This window comes from Notolepis coatsorum (assembly GCF_963971535.1).
Source record: "Notolepis coatsorum genome assembly, contig: SCAFFOLD_177, whole genome shotgun sequence".
Classification (NCBI taxonomy): domain Eukaryota; kingdom Metazoa; phylum Chordata; class Actinopteri; order Aulopiformes; family Paralepididae; genus Notolepis; species Notolepis coatsorum.
In genome coordinates, this window is record NW_028171157.1 from 135759 (window position 1) to 146392 (window position 10634).

At 41.6% G+C, this 10634-nt stretch overlaps 1 protein-coding gene across 1 annotated transcript; it reads left to right on the forward strand.

Moving 5' to 3' along the window:
• The first annotated feature begins 386 nt into the window (after positions 1-386).
• Positions 387-10302, forward strand: sod1 (superoxide dismutase 1, soluble). The gene is made up of 5 exons (XM_084339230.1): positions 387-508; positions 5620-5716; positions 7924-7993; positions 8515-8632; positions 9909-10302. The coding sequence occupies exons 1-5, from the start codon at positions 437-439 to the stop codon at positions 10014-10016; spliced, it is 465 nt and encodes a 154-aa protein (XP_084195356.1). The 5' UTR covers positions 387-436; the 3' UTR covers positions 10017-10302.
• Positions 10303-10634: the final 332 nt, after the last annotated feature.

Genomic DNA, 10634 nt, shown 5'->3' on the forward strand with positions numbered 1-10634 from the left:
AATGAAAACTTTATTTAACAGATTGCAGAATGGGTACAATACAGTACGGCTCAATACATACATACTATTACATTTAAAACATTGTTTGTTTTTCAACCATATCTGTTGACAATATAATTTCTTTATATATTGAAGGCTACATCCTGCTACCTTTTTCAGCTTCTCTATTTAAAAAAAAAAATAAAAAAATCTGTTCTGTGCGCATGCACGTGCGCGCGCGTGCGCATGCACGTGGCGTGTTACCAGTTCCCATATTACGACTGCACCACTGTACTCCGCTCTGCAGATATATACCCTACTCCGCTCTGCAGATATACCATACTCCGCTCTGCAGATATACCCTGCTCCGCTCTGCAGATATACCCTGCTCCGCTCTGCAGATATAAGGAGACACACTCTCACTCGGGGATTATTACTGACAACAAGTGTTAAGAAGATGGCGCTGAAAGCCGTGTGCGTGCTGAAGGGAACCGGAGAAGTCACCGGGACGGTGCATTTCGAACAGGAGGTAACGTGTCTCTTCTTCTCTAACTAACTAGCTCTTCTTTCACATATTATTAGGGCAAAATTATCTGCATTCTGTCCCGAGTTACAGTGTCGTGGTTCCAGCCGGCGGGCCGCCACCATGGTTAACGAGGCCAGAGACATGGCGGCCGACTATCTCTAAACATTCAGACTGTCATCACTACCAGCAGATATAGAGCTTATTGGACGCAAACGTTACTAGTTCATAGCGACGCCTTTTAGTTTAGTCAGTGAGCTATCTTTATATTATTTTAATATCGGCCCAACTGTTTCAGGCCACAGGCAGTTTGCCGGTGTTTGCTCGTTGGCTGTGTGCTCTGATGAGCGGGAACATTAACCCTGAAACGCCGGTTATTTACCAACCGTTCGTTCTACATTCATCACAGAGACGTGTCAAAGGTGCTCACAGTTGCACGGGGGTCTCGGACAGAGATACGGGGTGGTTTGAAAGCTCGGCGTTGCTAATAAACATTTTAAATAACTTTAATAAACTGGTCAACACTAGCATTATTTCCAGCGTTGGGTGCATGATGCGCATGCGCTGTTATCATAGCGCATGCGCATCAGGCAGCTTGAGCAGTATTGACCAGTTTATAAAATATATTTAAAATGTTTATTAGCAACGCAGAGCTTTCGAACCACCCCGTATCTCTGTCCGAGACACTCGTGCAACTGTGAGGACCTTTTTGACATGTTTCTGTGATGCTTGTAGAACGAACGGTTCGGACAGAACCAGTCCTACAGGGTCAACATAGGTTGGTTTGCTATTGAGGAGCAAGGAAGGCACTCTGTCGGCTGTCACGGTGAGCAGCAGACCTGCGACCAGCTCGGCTGTTTCATTCAAACGACACTAGCTGATGGTGCTGCTGGCTGACGTTAGACCACTACAAACAATATGCACACACCTAAAGAAAATAATGTTCAAAAAGCCATAAGGATAGTATTTAATGTAGGTTGTTCTCCTGACGTGCGTGAGTGAGCACACAAATTCACCGTTTCTAAAGTCATAATATGCCCTTTAGCCGGTGATGCTACTACTAGCTAACGTGTGTCTCGTCTGTCGAGGAGGGTCCAGCTGCAGCGCCGGTGATTCCTCTCACTGGGCAAGCCTGTGGCAGCCACAGAGAGCGCGCTGATTGGCTCAAAGTACGGAAGTGTCTCGGAAGTACTCGGCGGTGCATGCCATCTAAGAATGAAGTGAGCGTGTGTTATTGGAATGATTGATTGAACATTTTATTATTGTCCGCCTTGTTTCGAACTAGTTATGCTTAGAGTTTGTCTTTAGAGCAGGGCGATAGACCATGCAATTCCTGATAAATTGAAAATGGGGGACCCTGATGTAAACAAGACGAAAGTCTTTCTCTGGTCTGCATCCCCTTAACAATTGTGTGTATTGAGCCGTACTGTATTGTACCCATTCTGCATAAAGTTTTCAGCCCTGATTCCAAACTCTATAACCCACTTCGAAAGAGGGCGACTTCGAAAGAGGGCCTAAGCATAACCAGTTCGAAACAAGGCGGACATTAATAAAATGTTCAATCAATCTAATAACACACTCTCCCTTAAAACGGCGCACCTCCGAGCTGCTTCTATAGAAAGTAGGTTCGTACTTTAAGCCAGACTTACATCAGCGCGCGCCCTCTGTGGCTGCCACAGGCTTGCCCAGTGAGAGGATTCTCCGGCGCTGCAGCTGGACCCTATTGGGTCTTGTCTGTATCAAGAATGAATGAATGAATGAATGAAAACTTTATTTAACAGATTGTAGAATGGGTACAATACAGTACGGCTCAATACATACAATTGTTAAGGGGATGCAGACCTGAGAAAGACGTTTGTCTTGTTTCCATCAGGGTCCCCCATTTTCAATTCATATAGACATATATGACATACATGACATACAGATAGTCAGTACTGCTACATCTATACATTTATGACATACCAGATTTGCAAATACAGTACTGTTTGTGATACAGAAGGAGTCAAGAAAAGGGAGTATATACATTTGACGTAGAAACTGTACATTGGAGGTTGGGTGGGGGGGGTTGGGTACATTGGGATATTGACAACCATACTGGGTAATTTACATTGGAGGTGGTTGGGGGGGGGGGGGGGCGGGGGGCACACTGTATAAACAAGTAACACTGTACATTGAGGGGGGGGGGGGAGGAGACACTGTACAAACAAACACAATTGTACATTGAACTATTGACAAAACCATACTAGGTAAATGACTGTACATTGGAGGGGGTTGGAATGATTGGGTTAGGATATTTACAGGGGCCAGTGTTGAATTGCAGTCTCCCGTAGGTGTCCCTTGAGAGAGGTTTTGAAAGTGGGTAGTGATCCACATTCCTTTACAGCTTTGGGTAGGGCGTTCCACATTGATGTGGCATAATTTCGTAACGTGTTTAGTCCCTTATTTGAGCCGAATCTGGGTTTGACATGATTTGTGGAGCTCCCTCTGGTGTTGTGATCGTGGTATTCACTGACCTTTGGGAAGTATTTTGACATGTACATGGGTACCTTGGTCGTGTAGTGTATCTTGTAGACCAGGCCCATTGCAAGTTGTTGTACTCTGTCGTCTACTCTAAGCCATCCTAGGTTGTCGAAGTGGGCAGGGGTGAGGTGGGTTCTAGGAGTAAGGTCAAGCAGTAGTCTGACCAGTTTGTTTTGAGATGTTTGTAATTTTGTTTTTAGCGCCTTTGAGGTGCTTTGGTACCATGAGGTGCACACATAGTCGTAGTACCCCTGAATGAGTGCTCCTGCCAGAGTCTTCAGGGTATTCTTGTTTACCAGAGAGGAGATCCGGTACAAGAATCGAGTTCGTTGGTTGACTTTTTTTATTACATTGGATGCCATTTTGTCACAGGAGAGATTAGCCTCTAGGATGGAACCCAGGTAGGTAATTTCATCTTTCCTTGTGACAATATTGTCGACAACCTTTGAACAGTCGATGCTGTAAACACACCAGAGGTGAGGTCACATTAATTATCAACAGTGCACGGTTTGAAACGCCTGTTGCACAGTTTAGCTTGCTAGCTGAGGGTAACGTTAATGTTGACCTCGTGTACCCCCCCCCCCCCCCCCAGCCACTGATCATTTCAGTAGCAAAGGCCCAACCAATTATTGGATAGGCTACATATTTTTGCTGAGTCATTACTGCACGCACACGGTCAGATTCTGATCTTAAATGGTCTCTTTCCCTTGAATTTGGCCTTGAAAGTGAACGTCAAAGCTAGATTATTGACCAGTGTGTGTGCGCCAACTGCGAAGCGTTTAGAATTCTTCTATGACCAGGAGATGTTGCATCACCATTAGTGTTGAGGTTACAAAATGCTAAAGCAATTCATTTATCTGTCTCTAGCTCACAAATACAAAGGTGCAGATATCTTATTAATTGTACACAATCGCATGCACATCGATCTCCACACCACGCACAAGACATGTTTTGATCTTGCAATGAATGACGAGAGGCAAGAAAGCCACACCCAACTAATTTGACCACCTATGCACTTTTTAAGTCTGTGTACAGTTGTACACTAATTCTATACGTTCATGTTTTTCCTCACTCTTGTGCTGTACCTCTGACTATTGTGAATCGATTAAGTTTATTTCGAACAACAATACAAATAATCAGAAATGTAATGTCATGTATAACAATAATAAAATGCAAAGATAATTAATTTACTGTGTAAGATATCATAAAATAATAACAACACTTGTCTGAATAGGAAGAAGCAATTGGCTTAACAGTATTGCAATAAACCCTTTTTTCAAACGGTGTTCAATTGTCTTCCATCAAAATCACCTGCAAACAAGATCACTTGTCCATCGATTAAGTTAATATATAATCATTACTGTTTTATGATTAATTGGCTATTTTACAATCGATAGGCTACTGTCCACCCAGTATCTTTAGAGCAAAATGTATATGCTGACTAGATCAGAATAAAACCGTTACAAACAAACTCAAACTAGACATGTCAATAATTTCAACATCTCCAAAAATGAGTTCCAACTTGCAACCTCCCTCTTTACTGTACGTCTGTACCTTTCTAGAATCACTCTTTTGTAATTCATTTTCAACTGTATGACGTTTTTTCTCACATTTAATTTTGTTATCTATTCCAGAGTCACCCCACAAACTGAAATGTACATGCTTTTAAGAGTAGTGCGAACACACGGCTGTTTTAAATAAATAAGAAATGTCCCTTTTTAAATCTGTCTCCCTCTCTATCCAAGAACAGTTTTTGAATGTTTCTTGCTTTGTACATTATAAAGTTTTAAAAATCAACCAAATCCATGAATTTCAGAGCATATGACTTTAGAAACGGTGCATTTGTGTGCTCACGATAACCTACATTAAATACTATCCGTGACGACGTGCATATTGTGGGGCAGAAGAACCTTTGGCAATGTCTGCTGCATTTTCTTCTGTCGGGGAGCTGCAATCACAAGTTCCATGACTTGCACTTTTGCAGCACTTTGACGTTGGGGCTGATTCAGCAGAGGCTGCAGTCACCATTTCTGTCTGCAATACTGTCGATACTACAACGTCGGTTCCTTCAGTAACTGCATCAGGCAGTACTGTTCAAGCATCAGTGACAGTGTCAGAGTGGCTGCACTTGGGGCTTTCCCTTGAGAGTATTGACTTGTAGTTGTATCTATCCCAAGTTGTATCTTTCCCTTGAGAGTATTGTAGTTGTATCTATCCCTTGGAGAGTATTGTCGTCGTATTTATCTATTCTCTTGAGACTAGTACTGTGGTTGTATTGAATCGCTAACCGCATACCTGGGAAGATGTAGCCGTGTACATATTGCTGTCATGTCGATTTTGCCACAAGGAGCAAGAGTGAGCTTGCTCGTCCGTTTAGAAATCGAGCAAGATCGGCATCTCTCTTCAAGCCAGGCACCACGCTCTGTGCATACACATTAGATTAGATTAAAATGTATTGTCGTTATACAACACAAGTACAGTACAACAAAAGTTTGGCATCCAACCAGAGTTCAAAAGTTAGTAATATACAATGTACAGATTAACTGGGTATAAAATATATAAATTGGTACTACTCTACTGTATGTTCCTCCTACCAGAATGACTCTGCGCCCGTGACGCTCACAGGAGAGATCAAAGGACTTGCCCCTGGCGAGCATGGTTTCCACGTCCACGCCTTCGGGGACAATACCAACGGTGAGCGACTGATCAAGTGGTTCCTCATTAACCTCTTAAACCCCAGCGGTCCGGTACCAGAATGAAGGTGCTCTCAAGGAGGTGCTGAATAGGCTCTGTGGCAATTTTTCACGTCTGGTCAATTTTAGCATGGTGTATTCACTGTCAAAGAAAAAAAATTATATTCTCTGCACGCAGTGGAACAGAGGACTGAGCAATCATGTATTGCCCAATGATGCGTCTGTCTAACCCCAAGCTTTTTATATATACGGTATATATACACGGGTGCCGCTCAATAAATTTGAATATTGTGGAAAAGTTATTTTATTTCAGTAATTCAATTCAAAAAGCAAAACTCTTATAGATTCATTACATACAAAGTGAAATATTTCAAGCCTTTATTTGGATGATTATGGCTTAAAGCCCAAAATTCAGTATCTTGAGAGAGATAGAGTTTGAAGAGAAATGTAATATAGAAATGTCGGCCTTCTGAAAAGTATGTTCACTCAGTACTTGGTTGGGGCTCCTTTTGCACAAATTACTGCAAAATATATTGACTTTTACACGATATTCTAATTGATTGAGCTGTGTGTGTATATAAACACATGGTGGCGCTGCACCCCACATCATTGTTTAGGGAAAGCCCCGGCTCATTTACTCCCTACATTGAAACTCAACTATTTGCTGACCATAACAAATGAAGCTTCGAAGCCCAAACAATGGTAATTGGGACAGCTATGTGACACTCCTAGAGCACTATGCAGTTTCAGGGGAGGGGCATTTGTTTTTAAATCATATTTGCTATACATGTAGCCTTATTCATATAATTATTCTATTTTATGTCGTTAATCAAAGCAGTATCACTTAAAACAGCCGACTGTACATGCCACTATAAAAAGCATGTGCATATCTGTCTGTGGGGTGAAGTTGTGGAATCGTCTACCAGAGGAGTTAAAAAAGAAAGTAAAAATACTGCTAGTAATTTCATAAAGTAAGTACTAAACTTATTCTTGAAGTATGCCGTGGATGGTTAACCATGCGTTTTGAATCAAATTGATTAGATCAATTGTTAACGTTTATGATTGCTGATTGTTGTTAATTATTATTTTTTTGGTTGATAACTAAGATCAGCGATGAATATAAGATGATGCACTGGGGTTAGGGGGCATAATATACAAGCTTGTAGCTTCTATTTATTTTGTAACATGCTAAATGGCTCGAAATAAACTTCCATTCATTAAAAAGGTAACTCTCCGGGTAGCTTTCTAGCTTCACACTGGGTTCCAGGCACCCAATGTTCCTCCTCTATGGACAGTTTGTTTGTTCAGTCATGAAAATACACCATAGACTCTTCACTCCTGCACAGCTAGGCAATAAAATAATATCATGGTAAAGTGTGCCATGATGACAATAAAATATTGAGCATATTTCATGACATAATTCTTGCACCAAAACTAAATCCTTTACTATATATTGGCCTTCTTATTGCTTTTGAAAAGTTGAGCACAACTGTTTAAAGGAAAACTCCAACATTTTGGGAAATTAGCTTATTTAACATCTTCCCTGGAGTTAGACAAGAAGATGCATACCTTTTTTGTCTCGGTGTGCATTTAGCTTTGGGAACAGTCGCTCCGTTAGCGTAGCTTAGCTTCATCACTGGAAGTGAGGCAGGACAGTAGCCTGACGTTCCCTACAGGTTTGTTGATATTCTCATTCCTTCAAAGGATCCGAACCGATTGAAGTTTATGGATACCATGACTTAAAATCCTCTTACCTTGACGATTAAAAGCCTCCCCAATTTAGAAAACAGTAATCCAATGGCTGGTATTGATAATATACTACTAACTACTGGACGCTCGGAGCTAACCGGAGCTAACACGGAACAGGATGGTAAAGCAAATATAATGACTTCCTTTCTGGGGTTTTCAAAATAAAAGTGCAATGTTTATAGCAGCGGAAAACGTTTATTTTGTACATTATCTAACGTTAACACGAACCTAAACTAACTTTAGGTTAGTTGTAACGTTAGTTTAGGTTCGTGTTAACGTTAGATAATGTACAAAATAAACGTTAGACAAACTGAGACAAAAAAGGTATGCATCTTCTTGTCTAACTCCAGGGAAGATGTTAAATAAGCTAATTTCCCAAAATGTTGGAGTTTTCCTTTAACCGCTAATGTATGAATCCTAAATGTTTCCTAACGGAGGTATTTGCGTGTCTTCCTTCAGGATGCATGAGTGCCGGCCCTCACTTCAACCCTCACAGCAAGACTCACGCTGGTCCCACCGATGCAGACAGGTGATTTCTTTGATTGAAACTAGGGATGGCCGATATTGGCATAAAAATGTGATATCGGAAAATATTAGGGATGCTCGATATTGGCTTTTTTACCGATATACCGATATTGTCCAACTCTTAATTTCCGATATATCAACCGATACCGATATATGCAGGGTTTCCCCCCCAAAAAACGGAATAATTTCAGGTAATTAACATTACATATCTCTTGTTGTGGCATTAACACAACATTATGCATACTTTTGACAATAAATAAAATCTGAATTTGTTCTTACTTTTATTATGACATCATCAGAACATCGTGACAAATGTATGATTTTACGCCTCGACGAGGAACGAACGCACTATTAAAACAACCAAAGCTCTGTTGTCCGTAGGTTAGCAGAACCCACTGATTCTCTGTGAAGCAGACTGAGGACTATTTCAGAGCAGATGTGATCAAAGGTCGTCCTACCGTACTGAGGTCGTAAACCTCTTTATTTTATTTTTAACTCCACCTCCCCCCCCCCCTCCCCTCCCAGGCATGTTGGAGACCTGGGCAACGTCACGGCAGGAGCAGATAGCATCGCCAAGATCTCCATCACAGACAAGATGCTCACACTCAACGGGCCTCTCTCCATTATTGGCAGAACCATGGTGGTAAGGCAGAGTGGCTGGTATGGTGTTTGATTTTATTTTATTTTATTGATGGATTAAAAACACACAACAAGGATCCAAAGGATAACATGAGAGAGTAAAACCCTTATTTCCGTCATGGTCCCAGGGCTGTTAGGCCACAACAAAAAAACACGACAATAACACAACACTCATACATTATAAGACTAACCTAACGCTAAAATTGTATACCCCACAATAACTAAAAACTGACAATAACACAAAACTCATACATTTAAAACATTAAAAGACTAACCTATTGCTAAAATTGTATACCCCACAATAACTAAAAACTGATTGGAAACCCATTCAAACTATAGGGGGCTATTCTTCTATTCTGTCCATGAGCCACTTCCTGACAATTCTCTTGAAGCTGTGGAGGCTCAAGCTCTGCTTGATGGGGAGAGGCAGCTTGTTCCAATCCTGGGCTCCAGAGAAAGTAAGGGAGCATTGGCCCGTGGATCAACACGTCGATTCAAAAGACGCTGACGCAATTCAGTTGTGGACATGGAATCTGATTGTTAATGTCTTAAAACAAAAGTTCAGATCATTTTATTTATGAAATCTTTTTTCCAAATTCAAAGAATTACTCACATTTTTGGTTTGTCTATATTTATGATTTGACAAATGTTATAACGTCATTGTGTTAGTTGGTTCACAATATACAGTTGTGTATATGTGTGTCTGCAAAGAGATGTCTTGAGTGTGTGGCAGAGCCTTTGGTGTGGCCAACAATTGCAATACTTCCACCATCCCCGCTCAACTCCAACCCACACACATCGGAGCAAAACAAAATATGTAAACCAAGTGCAATAAGGGGTATTGTGGTAAAGCCTGAGGCGTACACCCTAGTGCCTCGACCCTGTGGCATTGTGTCATAGTGTGGGCAGTGAGGTACCTTGGTGTGTGGAGGGAATTGTGTCTATTCTCGTCAGTGACCTTTTTAGTGGGTCTCTGAACCCATATCTGCTCCTTGGGGATCACGAATGGATGATGGTTTCTCTTAGAGGAAACTGACTACATGAATTCCTAATTTGAATGCTTTTTAAATTATATATATATATATTTGACTCGTAGCCTCATGCGTGATGTATAGCGGGCCCTATTTTATATGGCGTAAATTCAGAAGATTGGGTGATTCATGCCTCGCGTTATGTTCAGTATCGGGGGGAAAAAATCAAAATGAAGAGGTTAATTCATGAGACTGTAGCCAGTGCCTGTCTCTCTGACCCAACTGTCCTCCTCCTCCTCTCGTCTGCAGATCCACGAGAAGGGGGACGACCTGGGAAAAGGAGGCAACGAGGAGAGCCTGAAGACGGGTAACGCTGGCGCACGGCTGGCCTGCGGGGTCATCGGCATCACCCAGTAAACCCACGCACTCTGCCGGCACTAGGGAGTGCTGGGAACCACTGTTCTAGAAGACCAACATTAGTTATTCAACGTAACGCTCTTCATGCAAGGCTCTCTACTGACCCGGGAAGACGGCACTTGGTGGTCTTGCTTCCCCCCCCGTCGGTTCCCTTGGATGGTTGTCCGCTGTATGCCTGTTTCTTTGTGTAAGTTTGCCTTCAATCTTGTTCCAAAGAGTTGGTGATTAAGAGTTCTATACGATTGTACACATTGTACGAAGTTGACCCAATAAATTGTTGACTCTCGTTTTGGCTTGGTGGTGGTTGTTTGTATCTCGTCCAGACCTTGCAGACTTCTTGTCAAAGATGACCTATTACCTGCTAAAAATGGGGGACTGTATATTAATATGTACAAAAATAAGTCTGTTCATTCTTCCGCCATCTTGATAACTTGACCTAAACCCTATCTCTTTGAATGAGGAGTCTATACATTTTCAGTTTCATACATTTCATAACATTAAATTAAATATAATAATAATAAAGCAAGTAACACGCTTTAGCTGCTGCTAGATCTAGTTACCTTTTTGAAATTATTATAATTATGATAATCATCTTTCTGCGTGCCTCCATGCCTGTGG

Excerpts from the sequence above, each read along its gene's own strand:
- sod1 (XM_084339230.1), top strand. The coding sequence starts at position 437 with ATGGCGCTGAAAGCCGTGTGCGTGCTGAAGGGAACCGGAGAAGTCACC. Across the intron at positions 7,994-8,514 it reads GGTCCCACCGATGCAGACAG|GCATGTTGGAGACCTGGGCA; the intron begins GTGATTTCTTTG and ends CTCCCCTCCCAG. Across the intron at positions 8,633-9,908 it reads TTATTGGCAGAACCATGGTG|ATCCACGAGAAGGGGGACGA; the intron begins GTAAGGCAGAGT and ends TCTCGTCTGCAG.